Source organism: Capra hircus, chromosome 3, assembly GCF_001704415.2.
Source record: "Capra hircus breed San Clemente chromosome 3, ASM170441v1, whole genome shotgun sequence".
In the NCBI taxonomy this organism is placed as follows: domain Eukaryota; kingdom Metazoa; phylum Chordata; class Mammalia; order Artiodactyla; family Bovidae; genus Capra; species Capra hircus.
The window spans coordinates 3,898,930-3,919,592 of NC_030810.1; the positions used below are offsets into that span (position 1 = coordinate 3,898,930).

Below are 20,663 nucleotides of genomic sequence, written 5' to 3' on the forward strand. Positions count from 1 at the left end.
CTCAACATTTCTTCTTGAGTACAGCTTTGAATGTTAACGATACTGTTCAAACACACAAAACTTCTAAAATAATTTTTGTTATTTTAATTATTAATAATTTCCTATGGCTGCTTTAAAAAATTATTGTGATTTTTGTTGTTGTTGTTAAGTTGCTCAGTCATGTCTGACTCTTTGTCACTCCATGAACGGCAGCATGCTAGGCTCCCCTGTCCTTCACCATCTCCTGGAGCTTACTCAAACTCATGTTCATTGAGTCGGTGATACCCATCCAACCATCTCATCCTCTGTCACCCCCTTCTCCTCCTGCTTTCAATCTTTCCCAGCATCATGGTCTTTTCTAAAGAGTTGGCTCTTCACATCAGGTGGCCAAAGTATTGGAGGTTCAGCTTCAGCATCAGTCCTTCCAATGTTTATTGAGTTGATTTCCTTTAGAATGTAAAGCCACCAAATTTGACTTAAGTGACATATTTAATGGCTTGAAACAGAATGATTTTACTATCTCAAGTTTTAGAGGTCAGAAATCCAAAGCCCATTTTATTGGGCTAAAATCAAGGAGGTCCTGGCTGATAACCCTTTTCCTGGGGTCTAGAAGCCACGTGCATTCTGAGGCCCACGGCCTCTTCCCCTCCATCTGCAGAGCCAGCAGGGCTCTGACCTCTGCTTCCTTCCTTCCATCTCTCTCTGCCTCTAACCCTCTTCTCTGCCTTTTAGAGGACACGCGATTGATTACAGTGGATCCACCTGTATAATCCAGTACCCCTCCCCATGCCCCTGGTCCTTAATTTAACCACCCCTGAACATTTTCTACCATACAAATGCCAGGGATTCAGAGTTGGATATCTTTGGGGGCTGTTACTCAGCGCACCACGATTGGTATGAAATTGTCCCTTTCCTTCCTTGAGTCACAGAGGCGGTCTTCCTTGCAGTTTCAGTTGAAAAGGATGTGGTGTTCCTGATTGACGGCTCCGAGGGGGTCAGGAGCGGCTTCCCGCTGCTGAAGGAGTTCGTCCAGAGAGTGGTGGAGAGCCTGGACGTGGGACCAGACCGGGTGCGTGTGGCCGTGGTGCAGTACAGCGACCGGACCAGGCCCGAGTTCTACCTGAATTCCTACATGGACCAGCAGAGCGTGGTGGGAGCCATCCGCGGGCTGGCCCTGCTGGGGGGGCCAGCCCCCAACACGGGGGCTGCCCTGGAGTTCGTCCTGAGGAACATCCTGGTGGGCTCCGCCGGAAGCCGCATAGAGGAAGGCGTCCCCCAGCTCTTGATTGTCCTCACGGCCGACAGGTCTGGGGATGACGTGAGAGGCCCCTCTGTGGTCCTGAGGAGGGGAGGGGCCGTGCCCATTGGCATTGGCATTGGAAATGCTGACATCACTGAGATGCAGACCATCTCCTTCATCCCGGACTTTGCCGTGGCCATCCCCACCTTCCGGCAGCTGGGGACCATCCAACAGGTCATCTCGGAGAGAGTGACCCAGCTCAGCCGCGAGGAGCTGAGCAGGCTGCAGGCGTCTGTCAGCCCCGTGACCCCTCCGGGTAAGGAGCCAATTCTCTGGCACTTCCTTCTTTAAAATATCTGGGGCTACTGGGGCTGTGGGTTACAAAGTCTTCTCAGCTTTGTTTCCTCGGCCATGGGGAGTGAAAACTAGGGTTACATGAAGAATTAGGAGCCGTGTGGCCTTGGTGGCCAGAAACAACTTGGAGAGAGGCTGAGAGTTGTGTTTTTAGCCAAATTTAAGTCTCAAAAGAGAAGTGGGCTTGGTTTACAGTTCAGACCCCTAACTCTGCATGAAGGCTTCTGTGTTGATAACTGAAGAGAAGGGCCATCTAGTTGATAAAACTCCCGTTCGATGCTGGGTCCTCGTTACCCTTGTGGGTTCAGCTGGCAGCCTCCGATGGTCAGGGACGGTGTTCGTCCCAGGTGCCTCTGTCAACCTTGGGCACCGTTTCTGAAATGTTGGTATTCTCAGAGCCCAAGTGTGAAGATGGAGTTTGAATTTGCTTGGCGCAGAGAAGGGAGTGTCTGAACTGGCAGGATGGCCTCCTGGCTCTCCTGACCTCGGCTTATTCTACTTCCTGTTCTGCTTCCCCAGGCTTGATGCAGAAGAAAGGGGGCTCAGATAGGCCCACCCCTCCAAGAATGCCCACGGAGGACCTCCTCTCCCTGGGCCCTCGGGTGGGGAGGGCACAGTGGAGAACAAGCATGTACAATGTCACCCCTGCGTGGTTCACATGCTACAGAACAGTGTCTGCATCCAGGGATGGGGAGGCTGGGTTCGGCGGGGTGGGGAGGGAAGAGTGAAAGCAACTGAGAGAAAAGTAGATACAGGAAACCATTAGGGCGGGTGAGAGAAGGGGTCAGCGTCCCCTCGCTGGTGTCCACGCAGAACAGAGCACTCCCTATAAGCCTTCCTTGGAATGTTCTACAGGGCTTACCATCCAATGAATTGGGGGTAACTGTGGGATAAATGCAGTGAGGGTTTTGTTGGCTGTTCCCTAGTTGATGCGTTTTGTGTGACTTGCTTGGCTGCAGGAATCTCTCTCTCTCTCTTTTTTTTTTTAGTTTTTATTTTATATTGGAATACCATTGATTTACAATGTTGTGTTCGTTTCAGATGTACTGTGGAGTGATTCAGTTATACATATACATATATCTGTTCTTTTTAAAAATCCCTTTTCCCATTTAGGTTATCACAGCCTATTGAGTAGAGTTCCGTGTACTATACAGTAGGCCCTTGTTGGTTATCTTTTTAAATACAGTGGTGCGTATATGTCAACTCCAAACTCCGACTTTATCCCCCACCCCACCAACCACCTTTTTTATGGTGCATTTGAGGCACTGGCGCTCCCAGGAAGGCTCTTTGGAAATGCTGGCATCATGTGTGGCAGCTTCTTTAAACACAAGCACATGTCTCTACAGCAGTGTGACTCCTGGTCCATCTGCTTTCCCCCTCTTCAGGATGACTATTTCCTACCTTTTCCTCATCCTGCTTCATCTACACCTCTCCTTCTTCAGTTTACTCTGAGCTGGTGATCTTGGTTTCCATTTCACTGAGAAAGTATAAGTAAAATCAAAGAAGAACATCTCTGCTTCCCCTGACAGTCTGCCTCCTCCCTAGTCCTCCCGCAGCTCTCCTGTCTCCTGCATCATCGATTCTCCAATGAGCTGGATGGATCCTTTCATGATATGTATGCAGTGCCTTTCCTTCTCTCGTAAAAACCCCCTGGATGCCCTGCTCACTCCTCCAGGAGGGTCCCAGTCTCCTTTTTTAAAAAATTTAAAAAACAATTAATTTACTTCTTTTAATCGGGGGCTAATTACTATACAGTACTGTGTGGTTTCTGCCATACACTGACACGAATCGGCCACGGGCGTGCATGAGCCCCCCGTCCTGAAGCCCCTCCCCCCTCCCGCCCCATCCCATCCCTCTGGGTTGTCCCGGTGCACCGGCTTTAAGTGCCCTGTTTCATGCATCGAACTTGGACTGGTGATCTAGTTCACTATATGATAATATACATGTTTCAGTATTATTCTCTCAAACCATCCCACCCCGGTCTCCTTTATAAGCATCATCTTCACTGCCTATAGTTCTCTCTGAACTCACCCTAATCTGTTGTTAGCGCTCCCCGCTCCACAGAAAGTATGCTGGGCAAAGTCCCTCCATCTGGCAAATCCTAGTGGTCAGTGTTGGGCGCTGTTCCGCTTGACCCGTGAGTGTCATCGGGGTGACCTGGGTGAGGGTCAGTTGCGACCCCCTCCCTCCTGGAACGCCATGCTCCCTCGGTCTAGATTCAGCTCCTGCGTGTCTAGGCTCTTCCTCCTGTAGTCATTCTCCCTTACCCTCTGCTGCTGCTTCCTCTTCTCTCTGCTGTGTCAGCACTGGATTCCCCAGGATCCTCTCCCGGGGCTGGTATTTTAACTTGAATAGTCTGAATTAGGACGCCTCGCCTGCCGGGTGTCAATTCTGTGACACACTGGGAGGCGGTTCATCATCACAAAGGCTCTGGTGCCAGTGGAGTTGAAGCCCTATGATAACATTTGATTCACAGTGGTCAGCGGCAAGAGGGACGTGGTTTTTCTCATCGATGGGTCCCAGAGTGCTGGCCCCGAGTTCCAGTACATCCGAACGCTCATCGAGAGGCTGGTCGACTACCTGGATGTGGGCTTCGACACGACCCGGGTGGCGGTCATCCAGTTCAGCGATGACCCCAGGGTGGAGTTCCTGCTGAACGTCCACTCCAGCAAGGACGAGGTGCAGAACGCGGTGCGGCGGCTGCGGCCCAAAGGCGGGAGGCAGGTCAACGTCGGGGGTGCCCTGGAGTACGTGGCAAGGAACATCTTCAAGAGGCCCCTGGGGAGCCGGATTGAGGAGGGTGTCCCTCAGTTCCTGGTCCTCATTTCCTCCGGGAAGTCGGATGACGAGGTGGACGACTCGGCCGTAGAGCTCAAGCAGTTTGGTGTGGCGCCAATCACGATCGCCCGGAACGTGGACCAGGAAGAGCTGGTGAAGATCTCGCTGAGCCCCGAGTACGTGTTCTCAGTGAACACCTTCCGAGAGCTCCCCAGCCTGGAGCAGAAACTGCTGACACCCATCACCACCCTGACTGCTGGACAGATACAGCAGCTCCTGGCCAGCACACGCTACCCACCTCCAGGTGAGACTGGGTGTTGGCTACTGCTCTTCTGTTGTATCTTCTCAAAAAAAAAATACACACACACACACACACACACATATATATATAAATGGGCTCAAAGGCCATGATGCTCACAAGTAAAGCTAAGATAACAGACACCTGTGATGAAACCGGTTGGGACTGTGGCTTGTTGCAGGGAAGAAGGGCATCAGGAAGGGCTGACAGCAGGATCTGAATTTGCCAAAGACGGTTTTGTGGAAGGCTTGAGGAAGTGGGACTTTGCCTTGGATTGGATGTTGTTGAGAAGGGGGAGTAGTTCTTTGGCTGGGTATCTTACTAACTCTCATGGCTAAAGTTGTAATTGGTAAAGAAACAGTGGTCACACCTGTGATCCAAGATGGGGGTGGGTATTTGGTTACTTTTGTCTTCTTTTTGTCAGTGTTCAGACTTGAAAAGAGCATGGCTTTCCCTGATGTTGGTGTTCTGTGAAATCTTTGGTGTTCCACTGGAGAATCCAGGGCCTGGCTGTGTGTGCTGGGCCAGCTTTTCTGTTTTCAACATAAAATGGTTCCATTCCACGACCTGCTCAGCTTTTGCTGTGCTATTTTTTCCACTAGAAGTGGCCAGTGTGCTATGAGGCAAAAGGTTGAATTCGTTGAGAGGCAAGATGTGAGCTATTTAATAAATGACATCCAGGAAGTACCTAGAAATCTAATTAATAGGAAGGTATGGTTTATCTTTCCTGAAAAGTGAAAGTCTTAGTGGCTGAGTCATGTGACCCCATAGACCACCAGGCTCCTCTGTTCATGGAATTCTCCAGGCAAGAATACTAGAATGGGTTGCCATTTCCTTCTTCAGGGGTTCTTCCCAACCCAGGGATCAAACCTAGATCTCCTTGGGTCTTCTTTACTATCTGAGCCACCAGGGTCCCTTATCTTTCCTAGGACTTTTGATTAATTGTATAGTGAAAAAACTGATTCATGCAAAGAAGACAGGGAAATAATAGTGAAAATGAAAATTTTGTATAAATGCTAGAGATATGTGAGGAAAAAGAAATACCGTGAATCAAACACCGTGGGAGAGAGTTGGGATTCTCCTGGCTGTCACTGGCTAAGTGGTGGCCTTTGTCCTCAGGTGTAATAATAAGAGCTGTCTCTCTTTTCTTGTGTAATAATAAGAGCTGTCTCTCTTTTCTTGCGTAATAATAAGAGCTGTCTCTCTTTTCTTGGGTGATAATAGGAGCTGTCTCTCTTGTGTCATAATAAGAGCTGTCTCTCTTTTTTTTGGGAAATAATAAGAGCTGTCTCTCTTTTCTTACATCATAATAAGAGATGTCTTTCTTTTCTTGTGTCATAATAAGAGCTGTCTCTCTTTTCTTGCATCATAATAAGAGCTGTCTCTCTTTTCTTGCATCATAAGAGCTGTCTCTCTTTTCTTGGGTAATAATAAGAGCTGTCTCTTTTTTCTTGGGTAATAATAAGAGCTGTCTCTCTTTTCTTGTGTCATAATAAGAGATGCCTCTCTTTTCTTGCGTCATAATAAGAGCGGTCTCTCTTTTCTTGCATCATAAGAGCTGTCTCTCTTTTCTTGCATCATAAGAGCTGTCTCTTTTTTCTTGCGTAATAATAAGAGCTGTCTCTCTTTTCTTGCATAATAAGAGCTGTCTGTCTTTTCTTGCGTAATAAGAGCTGTCTCTCTTTTCTTGGGTAATAATAGGAGCTGTCTCTCTTGTGTCATAATAAGAGCTGTCTCTCTTTTTTTCTGGGAAATAATAAGAGCTGTCTCTTTTCTTGCGTCATAATAAGAGATATCTTTCTTTTCTTGTGTCATAATAAGAGCTGTCTCTCTTTTCTTGCGTAGCAATAAGAGCTGTCTCTCTTTTCTTGCATCATAAGAGCTGTCTCTCTTTTCTTGCATCATAAGAGCTGTCTCTCTTTTCTTGGGTAATAATAAGAGCGGTCTCTCTTTTCTTGTGTAATAATAAGAGATGCTGGTCTGTGTGATCTCAGTCTCTGCTGGTAGTAACAGTCATGATTCATAGATTATGGTCATCCAGGATTTGTTTCTAAGCGCTGCTGCTTTTGAAAGAAGTTGTAACCCAGACTGCAAAGCCACCATTAAACTCAGAAAGGGGAAGTTTTGGAGAACTAACAATATTTCAAGGAGCAGAAATTGTTTTGATGCAAAAGGCCCGATTTGTAATGACTGATTAGAAAACGTGGGAGACAAGCACATGCACATTGGCTGGTAGTTTCGCATTAATTAGCGTGATGGTGTCATGGAGTTTAAGTTCAGAAACGAAACCAGATGCGCGCCAGTCCTGTGCTGAGTTTTCCTTTTCCTCCTCACCCGCAGCTGTGGAGGCCGATGCTGCGGACATTGTCTTCCTCATCGACAGCTCTGATGGCGTGAAGCCGGATGGCATCGCACACATCCGGGACTTTGTTATCAGGATCGTGCAGAGACTCAACGTTGGTCCCAACAAAGTGAGAATTGGGGTCCTGCAGTTCAGCAACGATGTCTTCCCAGAATTTCAACTAAAGACCTACAAATCCCAGGCCAGCGTGCTGGACGCCATACGTCGCCTGAGGTTCAGAGGGGGGTCTCCTCTCAACACTGGCAAAGCTCTGGAATTCGTGGCAAGGAATTACTTTGTCAAGTCTGCCGGGAGCCGGATAGAAGATGGGGTGCCCCAACACCTGGTTCTATTTCTGGGTGGAAGGTCCCAGGATGATATTTCCAGGTATTCCCAGGTGATAAAATCTGCGGGAATTGCGAGCTTAGGAGTTGGAGACCGAAACATTGACAGAACAGAGCTGCAGACCATCACCAGCGACCCCAGGCTGGTCTTCACGGTGCGGGAGTTCAGAGACCTCCCCAACATAGAAGAAAGGGTCATGAATTCCTTTGGGTCCTCCAGGGCCACCCCTGCACCTTCGGGAGTGGACACACCCTCTCCCTCAAGGCCAGGTATGTGCTGGGGGCCCTGGGACTACAAAGTGGTTATTATTTTATTTTTATTTAGTTTTAATTGAAGGATAATTGCTTCATAATTTTGTGATGGTTTTTGCCATACATCAACATGAATCAGCCATGGGTATACGTACGGTCCCTCCTTCTTGAACGTCCCTCCCACCTCCTACCCCGTCCCACCCCTCTGGGGTGTCACAGAGCTCCAATTTGAGCTCCCTGCGTCATACAGCAAATTCCCACCGGCCATGCATTTTGCATATGGTAATGTACATGTTTCCATGCAACTCTCTCCATTTGTCCCATCCTCTTCTTCCCCTGCTCTGCCCCGTGTCCATCTGTTCTCTATGTCTGTGTCTCCATCGCTGCCCTGCAAATAGGTTCATCAGTACCACTTTTCTAGATTCACGTATATGCATCAGTATATGATATTTATTTTTTTTTTTACTTTCTGGCTTGCTTCACTGTGTATAATAGGCTGTAGGTTCATCCATCTCATTAGAACTGGCTCAAATGTGTTCCTTTTTATGGCTGTATAATATTCCATTGTATATACATACCACAGCTTCTTTATCCATTCATCTGCCAATGAACATCTGGGTTGCTTCCATGTCCTAGCTGTTGTAAATAGTGCTGTGATGAACATTGGGGTTGCATATGCCCTTTTCAATTATGGTTTTCTCAGGGTATATGCCCAGCAGTGGGATTACTGGGTCGTATGGTAGTTTTATCCCTAGTTTTGTAAGGAATCTCCATACTCTTCTCCATAGTGGGTGCATTAATTTACATTCCCACCAACCATGCAAGAGGGTTCCTTTTTCTCCACACCCTCTCTAGCATTTATTCTTTGTAGATTTTTTGATGATGGCCATTCTGAGGGAACACCAACTATTTTTTAACTGAAAAAAAGCAGTCAACATTCATTTTAATGGTTTTCTTCTCTCAGATTTGTGGCTGTGATACTGTTACAAATTTAATGTTTTTCTAGTTGCTAAGTGATGCTTGAGTCTTTGTGACCCCCATGGACTGTAGCCCGCCAGGGTCCTCTGTCCATGGGATTTCCCAGGCAAGAATACTGGAGTGTGTTGCCATTTCCTTCTTCTGGGGATCCCCACTCAGGGATTGAACCCAAGTCTCCTGCATTGGCAAGTTTATTCTTTATCACTGAGCCACCTGGGAAGTCCCCAGAAATTAAATACAAGAAGAATAACTCAGTTGAAATTGTAGGAGGAATGGAAGGAACCATTTCAGAAAGCAAAAGGTCCTTGCTTCTTCCATGAATTTCCATGAGACTAACTGCAGCCCTATTGAGATGTTCTGTAATAGTGCATCGAGGGTTAGCCACAGATTCATTGGCTCTCAGAATAAAATGGCACTGTTGAAGTTGTTCAGTCCATGCCCCTCCAAACATGACTGAAAGGCAGCCTCTGTCCTAGGTAGTACAGAGGCAACCCTCCTTCCTTGGACTGAATGCACCTCCCTGGGGGAACTGAGAGCTGTCCACCTATAGCTTTGACCTCATGTTCCTGGATCTGACCTTGGGTGCTGCCAAGAGCAAGTTGAGTTCCTCCACCAACCCATGTCTTTCTAGCTCCTCCGCAGGTGATGGCCATGCAGACATCTGGAGCAAATGATTAGGGTTGCTTTTCCATGAGGCATCGCATTCCACTTAGCTCTTTCATGTCCTCTTTCTGTGCTGGTGGTGGAATATCCCACACTGCCCTGGATCTCCCTTCTCTCGACTCTATTCTCAACTCCTTGGTTAGAACTGGGAAATTCTCTTCAACAAAGCTTTTGGCATGCTATCCAGCAGTCCTCCAAAGGTGCATGCAGTCTGCTTCCTGTTTTCTAGTCTTTCTCCAGCCTTCCCTTGCCTTGCCTCTAGGACACATCCCCCCTTCTGCTAGACACTATCATTTGCTTTTGACCAGGAAGAAAGAGTTCAGTGGCATTTCCTAAAACACTTGACACCATGGACTGATGAATCCATGGCAAAACCCCATTTTGCATGGGATAACTGGGGATCTGCTGAGTTCCCACATCTCCTTTCCTTTCATTTAGATGATTTATCATTTATCTTCCAGTTTTGGGCATGATGGTTTGAGGGCTGTGAATCTGGTAACTACAGAGTCATGGACTAGAGCCAAGGTGTTCACTGTGAATGAATGACAGGAAGGCCTTATTTTAGTCATTTTCTGCTTGGTGATTTTGTTCTGGGTGTGGAAACTGAATTTACCCTTTTCTCATCGTCATCATCTTTAGAGAAGAAGAAAGCTGATATTGTGTTCCTGCTGGATGGTTCCATCAATTTCCGGAGAGACAGTTTCCAGGAAGTGCTCCGTTTTGTGTCAGAAATTGTGGACACAGTTTATGAAGGGGGCGACTCCATCCAGGTGGGGCTAGTCCAGTACAACTCTGACCCCACCGACGAGTTCTTCCTGAAGGACTTCCCCACCAAGCAGCAGATTATCGACGCCATAAACAAGGTGGTCTACAAAGGGGGGAGACACGCAAACACCAAGGTGGGCCTGGAGCACTTGCGGCTGAACCACTTCGTGCCCGAGGCAGGCAGCCGCCTGGACCAGAGGGTCCCGCAGATCGCCTTTGTGATCACGGGGGGCAAGTCGGTGGAGGACGCTCAGGAGGCGAGCATGGCGCTCACACAGAGAGGCGTCAAGGTTTTCGCAGTGGGTGTAAGGAACATCGACTCGGAGGAGGTTGGGAAGATAGCGTCCAACAGCGCCACGGCCTTCCGGGTGGGGAACGTCCAGGAGCTGTCAGAACTGAGTGAACAGGTTTTGGAAACTCTGCACGATGCGATGCATGAGACCTTATGTCCAGGCATGACTGATGTTTCCAAAGGTAACGTCCTTTAGGTGCATATATTCAATCCTGTCTTTTCAATGCTGGCAAGTTATCTGGTTGCCCAGGTGCCCAGAGCTGGCCTTGGGTCTCCTGCAGCACCTGCTGCTTCTGGGACCAACTTACATCCATGTGGTTGGGTCCTGGTTGTCACCTGCCTCTGTGATAGGATGTGTTTCCCAGATAGGAGTGGATGTCTATCTTTTCTTGCTCTTACCAGATTTACCCCTCCTGTCGAATCCCCTAAATAATTCACCTAAATAATTCAGACTGATTGATGTCTATTTCACTTTGTAGGTTCCTTAGATTATTTGAGACCAGAGGGAATTCTCAAGTGTGTTTAGTCTAAAGCAGACACTTGGGATGCATCTAGACACTGGCTGTATTCCGTGCTAGAGCTGATTAAGTCCCCAAAGCCAACATACTGAAATGCAACAGTTTTGGTTCCTAAGAGTCAGTTTGCATTTTCCCGGTGAGAGAGGCAGATCCAGTTGCTTCTCAGAGCTCGTACACAGATGATCTCATCTTGCCCTTGAGTGAGCGTGTTCCCGGTCCACGTCCCCAGCTGTGCCTGTACGTTGAAAGTGTCTCAGCAGCTTGACTTTGAGCTCATGGCCTGCTTCTCCCTTTATAGCCTGTAACTTGGATGTGATTCTGGGCTTCGATGGTTCAAGAGATCAGAATGTCTTTGTGGCTCAGAAGGGCCTCGAGTCCAAGATGGACGCCATCCTGAGGAGAATCAGTCAGATGCAGAAAATCAGCTGCAGCGGCAGCCAGCTGCCCACGGTGCGGGTGTCCGTGGTGGCCCTCACGCCCTCGGGTCCTGTTGAGGCCTTCGACTTTGCTGAGTACCAGTCGGAGCTGTTTGAGAAGTTCCAGAACATGCGTGCCCAGCACCCCTACGTCCTCACCGCGGATACACTGAAGCTCTACCAGAACAAGTTCCAGCAGGCCTCGTCGGACAACGTGAAGGTCAGGGCGGCCGCCGCGTTTCTGCTTCCTGTGTCACCTCTGGGTTTTACTGGGCAAGGGTTGTACCCTGACGCCCCAAAAGCCCCATCCCCAAACTGTTCTTCTGTGGATGTTCTTCATGTTTGGTGGGGTTGGTGGTGCCTGTGTATAAGAGTCCTTTGTCATCAACTGAGCTGAAATGAAATATCTTTGTTTTACTAAAGCTCTTAAAAAACAAAACTTGAAAATCAGTAGTTAAGCTTGAATGGATTGAATTTGTGACTAATGCATGTTTAACCATAGTCCTGCCCTTTAAATACGTTATGTTCTCTATTTGTATATAATTTTCTCTTTCCTTCTATGTTTGCACATACACACATCAGTTCTCCAGGGCCGCCATAGCAGAGCTCCGCAGGTTGGGTGGCTTAAGCAACAGTAATTTGTTCTCTCGCAGCCCGGGAGGCTGGAGGTTTTTTGGGAGGTCTCTCGGCTGGGCTTGGAGACGGCGTTGTCTCTTCTGTCTCCGAGTGGTTTCCCCTCTCTGTGTCTGTGTCCCATCACCTCGTCTTAGAAGGACACCGGCCATGTTGGATGGGAGCCCACTCTGATGACCTCATTGACTTTATTGCCTCTTTAAAAGCCCCGTTGCCAAATATAGTCACACTCTGAAGCACTGAGGCTTAGGACTTCACACTGTGAATTTCAGAGGGACACAGTCCAGCCCATGACACACACACACACCCCTCCCCCACATGCACACCCCTCCCCCACACGCATGTGTGACGCTGCATCCCCTGAATAAGAGAAAGAGACAAAATTCTTATTTCCATTGTTGCTTGTACTTTTTAACAAATCAAGCCCTGCAACATACCCATTTATTTTATACTCCATCTAGTATCAGGGAACTATGAATAGGGGGTGATTGGTTTTCAACCTTGGCCCCCTGTTTCCTCCACCATGAGGTGAAGGATTTGAACTGGCTAATGTTCCTTGCAAGGGTCTGTGATATTTATTTTTAATCTCAGCTGGGTTTTCACACATCTTTTATCTTCAGGTGGTCATTCATTTTACGGATGGAGTGGATGGGGATCTGGCTGATGTACAAAGAGCATCAGAGGAACTCCGACAAGACGGTGGGTTCTGGGGGGTTTCTAAATGGGGGGCAGGTGCGCTGCTGGGCTGGAGAGAAGTGAGTTCGCTAACAGACCCTCTGGGGCAGCGGCTTGTCCTGCGGGCACCTCTGTCCAGCATCTTGGTCCTCTTTCACCTGCCTGAGGGCATGGGATGAACCAGCAAGTACCCCTCACTTACAAAGACCAAGTCCTGACACAGACTCCATGGTGTCCTAGGCCCATTCATGTGGTACAGTGTCTAGAAAGCTTGATGTTTTTGCAAAATAACATTAAGTTTTGATTCATTTGTACATTTGATTCATTTATACATTTATCATATAAATTAGGAATTACTGTGGTTTTGGTTTGCAGTTATCACAGCTCAAAAATAGTATAATGTTAAACAAAGTTAACATAAAATAATGAAAGCATATTTCCCAAATTTACTGTGACTGGTTTGCAGTGGTACCTGTTACCAGATGTACTATTTGATCATTTGCTTTGGAATTTGATAGCACTGACGATAGAAAAAGTAAGTACTAACATCAGAGGTTTAAGAAGAATTTGTGGAAGCATGACTTAGCTCAGGAATGTTCAGTTTATTAGCTTGCTTCTCCAGAGCAATGGAGAAGAAGCTCCTGTCATCTGATTTTAGAGGGGTGGGATTTCAGTTCTTCCCACAGCACATCTGTGTTAGGTAGGACCAGAACTTGAGAATTTATGTATGTCATAAATGACAGTGTCATTTCCTATAGTTGCATTCATCAGTGTACTTTTTTGACATCTTGGGAACAATTGCTCAGAGGAGTCCAGAGTTCTAGCATTGCAACTCTGCAGAACAACTAATAGTGTGATTACATGTGTTTCAGTTAAAGGTCAACTTTTATTTATTTGTGTTATTATTTTTAACTGGAGAATAATTGTTTTACAGTGTTGTATAGGTTTCTGCTGTACAACACCACGAGATCAGTCATAGCTATATATATATTCCCTCCCTCTTGAACCTCCCTTTCCCTTCCCATCCACCCCTTTAGGTCATCACAGAGCTCCAGGCGGGGCTTCCTATGTTATACAGCAGCTTCCCACTAGTTATTAACATCTATTTTACACGTGAGAGTGTGTATGTCTCAGTGCCACTTTCTCAATTCGCCACACCCTCTCCTTCCCTGCTGTGTTTGTAAGTCCATTCTCTATGTCTGTATGTCTCCATTCCTTCTCTGCAAATAGGTTCACCAGGGCCATTTTTCTAGATTCCATACATGTGTGTTAATATGTGATATCTGTTTTACTCTTTGTGACTTACTTTCCTCTGTGTAACAGGCTCTAGGTTCATCCACCTCACTATAAAGCCAAATTTTTATACTGAAGTTTTCTTTAAAAAATAGAGGTGGGAGGAAAGCGCTGTGTTTCTTGAATGCCCATGTGAGCAGTCTTAAGTGGACCTGTCCCTGCAGGTGTCCGAGCTCTGATCTTGGTGGGCCTCGAACGCGTCGCCAACTTGGAGCAGCTCATGCAGCTGGAGTTCGGGCGAGGATTCACGTACAACCGGCCCCTGAGGCTGAACTTGCTGGACCTAGACTACGAACTAGCCGAGCAGCTTGTGAGTGTTTTGTGTATCTGTATACATGTTGGTCTAGATGCCGCAAGTTGGGGCATCTCAGGATAATACAGTCCGTCATCACCAGGCAAATGGAGGAGAGACTCCTGGGTGGGCAGCTTAATTCCTCTGATTCACTAGGGACCTGCTTTGTTGCCATCACGCGAGTCCTGGGGAGGGAGCTCTCTGAGGACTGGAAAGACGGCCACCTGGGAAACGGGTGTCCAGGCAGCTGTTGCCTCAGAGCAGCCTCGGCTCTGTTAATGAGACGTTTTTCCCTTTATAAGGTGGCTGAGAAGTCAGCATTGAGATCAACCCTCTCCAAGCCGGAAACAGGGAAAACAAGAGTAGGCAGGAAAAGATCATCTCTAGGTGGAAAGGGGCTTCTATTGCCTTCTCTTCTAGTTTCCTTTGCTGCAAATGAGGACAGACCATGAGGCTTCCTAATCCCCCTGAGTTCAACTTCTCAGCTGGTGGGTTAGAGGTGAGCCTGGGGGCTTTGGGATGTGGGCCTGAGCGCTCAACTTAGAGACTATTTGGTGGTGGCAGCAGTGAACTGCAGAATTCAGTGACTCTGCCCATTCTTTCCCTCCTGCCTTCTTCCTAGGACTGGGATTAGGATTTTTTTTTTTTTTTTTTTTTTTTTTTAGTGGAAGGAGGTTAGTAGACAAATTTGGGACTTTGGAGAGTGTGAAAATTCTAGGAAATTCACTGCAAGCAAATGCATTGACCCTCATGAGTTCAGCAGGTGGGAATGTATCTTGGGTGTGCGCTTTCCCACATGAGGCCAGGGGCTGGGCTGGGAGGTCATGTCCAGGGTATCTGATGGATGTTGGAGGCCTTGGTGACCAGAGGTGGGGTGCTCATGGCTCAGGCAGGGACCCCACCCCATGGCCACTCCCAGGCCTTCTCTCTAGGAAGGTACCCTGTTCTGTGACTCTGCCCAGGGCTCAGGGAAAGACATATGGTCTGCTCTAAAACCCCCTTCCATCCTGGCCATCTGCAAGGGTTTGTTAGGCTTTGCTTTTTGCAGCTTAAAGATATCTATGTTATACTTAACAACTGAAGCTTGAGTATCTATGCTGGAAACTTTAGAAATAAGGCCCAGCCTTAGGTGAATATTTTATGAATAGGATGTATTATCTTTGGCGGCTCTTCAGACTCTGTTTGTGACATCCCATAGCCTGCTGATGGCTAAGTCTTTGAGGAAATGTCACGGGGAGTATGCGATTTCTTGCTATGAATGCCACATTCCTCAGACTTATGCTTTTTTCCTAGGCATTTACTGAGGGGTGAACTTTGCCTTTTGTCTCCGTAGGACAACATCGCTGAGAAAGCCTGCTGTGGGATTCCCTGCAAATGCTCTGGACAAAGAGGAGACCGAGGGCCCATAGGCAGCATCGGGCCAAAGGTAGGTGGCTTTACCCTCTTTTCCACCTGAGACTAGCTTCAGAGCTGGCGCTGCTCTGGCTGAGAGATTTCTCCTCTGTCATGGCAGGGAGATGGAGAGGGAGGAGCAGGAATAGCTGTGCTGTAGGACAGGGGTCTGAGGGGCAGACCCTTCCCCGTGTCTGCTCCTGCCTCCTTTCCATCAGGTTCAGTTCTGCATTGTTTCTTTAACTTATAAAACCATGTTGAGAGCAGTGGCATCATTGACTGGCAGCCTCACTACGATGGTCAGCAACGATTCTTTGCATTTGCTTTTTCTTTTAAATTTTTATTTTTACTTTATTTTACTTTACAATACTGTATTGGTTTTGCCATACATTGACATGAATCCACCACGGGTGTACATGCAATCCCAAACATAAACCCCCTCCCACCTCACTCCCCACAACATCCCTCTGGGTCCTCCCCATGCATCAGCCCCAAGCATGCTGTATCCTGCATCAGACATAGACTGGTGATTCGATTCTTACATGATAGTATACATGTTTCAATGCCATTGTCCCAAATCATCCCACCCTCTCCCTCTCCCTCTGAGTCCAAAAGTCCGCTATACACATCTGTGTCTTTTTTGCTGTCTTGCATACAGGGTCATCATTGCCATCTTTCTAAATTCCATATATATATGTTAGTATACTGTATTGATGTTTTTCTTTCTGGCTTACTTGACTGTGTATAATCGGCTCCAGTTTCATCCATCTCAACAGAACTGATTCAAATGTATTCTTTTTAGCGGCTGAATAATACTCCATTGTGTGTATGTACCACAGCTTTCTTATCCATTCATCTGCTGATGGACATCTAGGTTGTTTCCATGTCCTGGCTATTATAAACAGTGCTGCAATGAACATTGGGGTACATGTGTCTCTTTCAATTCTGGTTTCCTCGGTGTGTATGCCCAGAAGTGGGATTGCTGGGTCATATGGCAGTTCTATTTGCAATTTTTAAAGGAATCTCCACACTGTTTTCCATAGTGGTTGTACTAGTTTGCATTCCCACCAACAGTGTAGGAGGGTTCCCTTTTCTCCACACCCTCTCCAGCAGTTATTGCTTGCAGATTTTTGGATCGCAGACATTCTGACTGGTGTGAAGTGGTACCTCATTGTGGTTTTGATTTGCATTTCTCTAATAATGAGTGATGTTGAGCATCTTTTCATGTGTTTGTTAGCCATCCGTATGTCTTCTTTGGAGAAATGTCTGTTTAGTTCTTTGGCCCATTTTTTGATTGGGTCATTTATTTTTCTGGAATTGAGTTGCATAAGTTGCTTGTATATTTTTGAGATTAGTTGTTTGTCAGTTGTTTCATTTGCTATTATTTTCTCCCATTCAGAAGGCTGTCTTTTCACCTTGCTTATATTTTCCTTTGTTGTGCAGAAGCTTTTAATTAGATCCCATTTGTTTATTTTTGCTTTTATTTCCAGAATTCTGGGAGGTGGATCATAGAGGATCCTGCTGTGATTTATGTTGGAAAGTGTTTTGCCTATGTTCTCCTCTAGGAGTTTTATAGTTTCTGGTCTTACATTTAGATCTTTAATCCATTTTGAGTTTATTTTCGTGTGCGGTGTTAGAAAGTGATCTAGTTTCATTCTTTTACAAGTGGTTGACTAGTTTTCCCAGCACCACTTGTTAAAGAGATTGTCTTTACTCCATTGTATATTCTTGCCTCCTTTGTCAAAGATAAGGTGTCCATAGGTGTGTGGATTTATCTCTGGGCTTTCTATTTTGTTCCATTGATCTATATTTCTGTCTTTGTGCCAGTACCATACTGTCTTGATGACTGTGGCTTTGTAGTAGAGCCTGAAGTCAGGCAAATTGATTCCTCAAGTTCCATTCTTCTTTCTCAAGATTGCTTTGGCTATTCGAGGTTTTTTGTATTTCCATACAAATCTTGAAATGATTTGTTCCTGTTCTGTGAAAAATATCGCTGGTAGCTTGATAGGGATTGCATTGAATGTGTAAATTGCTTTGGGTAGTATACTCATTTTCACTATATTGATTCTTCCGATCCATGAACATGGTATATTTCTCCATCTATTAGTGTCCTCTTCAATTTCTTTCATTAGTGTTTTATAGTTTTCTATCTATAGGTCTTTAGTTTCTTTAGGTAGATACATTCCTAAGTATTTTATTCTTTTCGTTGCAATGGCAATCAGAATCCAACAACACATTAAAAAGAGCATACACCATGACCAAGTGGGCTTTATCCCAGGGATGCAAGGATTCTTCAATATCCGCAAATCAACCAATGTAATTCACCACATTAACAAATTGAAAAATAAAAGCCATATGATTATCTCAATAGATGCAGAGAAGGCCTTTGACAAAATTCAACATCCATTTATGATAAAAACTCTCCAGAAAGCAGGAATAGAAGGAACATACCTCAACATAATAAAAGCTATATATGACAAACCCACAGCAAACATTATCCTCAATGGTGAAAAATTGAAAGCATTTCCCCCTAAAGTCAGGAACAAGACAAGGGTGCCCACTTTCACCGCTACTATTCAACATAGTTCTGGAAGTTTTGGCCATAGCAATCAGAGCACAAAAAGAAATAAAAGGAATCCAAATTGGAAAAGAAGTAAGACTCTCATTGTTTGCAGATGACATGATCCTCTACATGGAAAACCCTAAAGACTCCACCAGAAAATTATTAGAGCTAATCAATGAATATAGTAAAGTTGCAGGATATAAAATCAACACACAGAAATCCCTTGCATTCCTATACACTAATAATGAGAAAGTAGAAAAAGAAATTAAGGAAACAATTCCATTCACCTTTGCATTTGCTTCTAAGTTACAGGAAACACACAGTATTTCTTGGTAGATCAAGAGCCTTAAAGATCCTGATAGAATAATTGCACTGAAATAATGTGTGGAAAGCTGTCACCTTCAAGGGATACCTAATACACGGCTCTGCTGTGTGAAGGAGGATCAGGGAGATGCTTAAGTAGGAAACGAAGAAAACCACAGCTCTTAACCAAGCAACTGATGACTTTGTTCTAGGGCATTCCTGGAGAAGATGGCTACCGAGGTTATCCTGGTGATGAAGGTGGACCTGTAAGTCAACGTTGCTTTATTCCCTAAGTCTTTATTCCCTCCTTGTTCCTTACATGTTGGGACTGAATTGTGGAGTTCATCTGTTTGATTTCCAATCTTTCCCCTTGGGAAAACCATGAATTCCTCTCTGTCTTAACAACTCAACTCAGAGCTCTGTGCTACAGGAACTGGTCTGAAGCATGTGGGTATGAAGCGCAGGTCTTCACTTATTCCATGTCAGAAGGGGGACAGAGTGGCTTTGGAGACAGAGGGTCACCGGGGATGCCAAACCCAGCATCTGCCAAATTCAGATACCCAGGCAAGAGGCGAGTGGGCTGGATTGGGGTGCAGGGGAAACCTCGGCAGGATTTTAGGGGTGACACCCTTTGAGAGGAGCCTCCCTGAGGGCGGTTGGGTTATCAGGAGCCAAGGTGTTCAGTGGGGGTGGGTGGAATCTGCAGCAGGGCCTTTGGGAAGCAGAACCTGACCCAGAGGTGACTTGAGAGGTTTTTGAGAACCGACAAGGCCCAGCCTTGGGATGGAGATAGAGAGCTCCTGGTGGAGATAGAGAGCTCCTGGTGGGGACAGAGAGCCCCAGTGGGAGGACTAGAAGGTCCTCCCAGGAGGACAAAGGTCTGGAAGGACTGGAAGCCACAAAGGTCCCATCAGCAGAGCTGGGTGTCACCACTGGGCCTGGACCTCACTGGAGAACTGAAACCAGGGACCACACTGAGGAGCAGCCAACCTGAGGGTCCTCCAGGGGCCCAGTCCTCACCAGATGCAGTCCCCCAGGGCCTGCTCGTCCTCTGCCCACCAGGAGGCGCCCTGTGCTGCTGACTGCCCCAGCCCGTCTCCCTCCGGGGCAGGGATCTGCAGGTTCCAGGCCCAGTGCAAGGAGCCCGGAGGCCCGCCTGGCACATCACCCATCAGCCCCGCCTAATGCAAGCCCTCCTCAATGATGCCCGCTCGGTGGACACACTCGACAAGAAGGTCCAACCTGCAGAACCCCTTTGTGTCTCCCCACAGGGTGAGCGCGGTCCTCCTGGCGTGAACGGCACTCAAGGTTTCCAGGGCTGCCCCGGGCAGAGAGGAGTCAAGGTGGAGTGTGGACGCCCCTCAGTGTGGGGGGTACCCCTGCAGCCCCGCACGTGTGCAGAAGGAGGCAGCCCCTCCCAGCACCTCCTGGGGCAGGAGGATGCCCGCCCGGCTTCTCCGCTCAGTGCTGGGCAGCCGGCTGCCTCGCATGGAGGTGGCCCCGGGCCTGGCAGGTTCAGGAGCACAGGCCGTGTTGGGAAGGGAACCTGAGGTTGAAGAGACAAGTTGCCTATGGCAATGTGAAGTGACCAGCAGGTACTGACAGGACAGAGAGAACCTGGGCTGGGCCGAGAGAGGACCGGTGCCCAGAGTCTTTAGAGCCACGGACGTGGGGGGAGTGAGGGAAGTGGGGGGCCGGGGATTGGGAGAGGACTCCTGTGCTGGAAGTTTCTGCGTGTGAAACACTTGGATCGAGGGCAGATGACTCTTCTGCATCTGCTGGAGCTTGGGAGCCCATGTCAAGGGACCAGCCCCCACACTGCAGTGCTGCAAAGGGGCCTCCTTGGAGCTCCTGCCCCTGGCCTGCAGCCCCCCAATCCCAGGGGGGCCGACAACACCCATGTACTCAGGTCCAGGCAGGTTAGCCTATGATCCCTTTTTGATGGAGAGAAAGCTATCCCAACAAGTGAATCTCTAAAACTGAATTTTTCGACCCCGCCCTTTGTGTTGGGGATGGGGAGGGGTCAGCCCGTAGCCTACTCTGGCTTACCCTCTCCAGCCTCCAGGAAGGAGCTCACATTCCTTCTTCCCCTCCCTTCCAGGGCTCGCGTGGATTCCCAGGAGAGAAGGTACTTCAGCCTGGTTTTCTTTGTATGTTTAAAACTTTCCCAGTATTCTGCCAGATTTTGCACTCACTCATGCATCTTGTCCCCTGACAGGGTGAATTAGGAGAAATTGGACTGGACGGTCTTAATGGTGAAGATGTAAGTGAGTTTCCACTCTTAAGTGCAAACT

At 47.4% G+C, this 20,663-nt stretch overlaps 1 protein-coding gene across 7 annotated transcripts in view; it reads left to right on the plus strand.

The window, feature by feature from the left end:
• Positions 1 to 20,663, plus strand: part of COL6A3 (collagen type VI alpha 3 chain) — a 92,249-nt gene that overhangs the window by 35,681 nt on the left and 35,905 nt on the right. For all 7 annotated transcript variants that reach the window (XM_018040704.1, XM_018040741.1, XM_018040698.1 and 4 more), the window contains 12 exons: positions 927 to 1,535; positions 4,050 to 4,655; positions 6,990 to 7,604; positions 9,867 to 10,466; positions 11,101 to 11,438; positions 12,472 to 12,550; positions 13,984 to 14,129; positions 15,445 to 15,537; positions 18,582 to 18,635; positions 19,641 to 19,712; positions 20,471 to 20,497; positions 20,588 to 20,632. In XM_018040704.1, the coding sequence (XP_017896193.1) occupies positions 927 to 1,535; positions 4,050 to 4,655; positions 6,990 to 7,604; positions 9,867 to 10,466; positions 11,101 to 11,438; positions 12,472 to 12,550; positions 13,984 to 14,129; positions 15,445 to 15,537; positions 18,582 to 18,635; positions 19,641 to 19,712; positions 20,471 to 20,497; positions 20,588 to 20,632 (3,284 nt within the window). The remainder of the gene's footprint in view (positions 1 to 926; positions 1,536 to 4,049; positions 4,656 to 6,989; positions 7,605 to 9,866; positions 10,467 to 11,100; positions 11,439 to 12,471; positions 12,551 to 13,983; positions 14,130 to 15,444; positions 15,538 to 18,581; positions 18,636 to 19,640; positions 19,713 to 20,470; positions 20,498 to 20,587; positions 20,633 to 20,663) is intronic.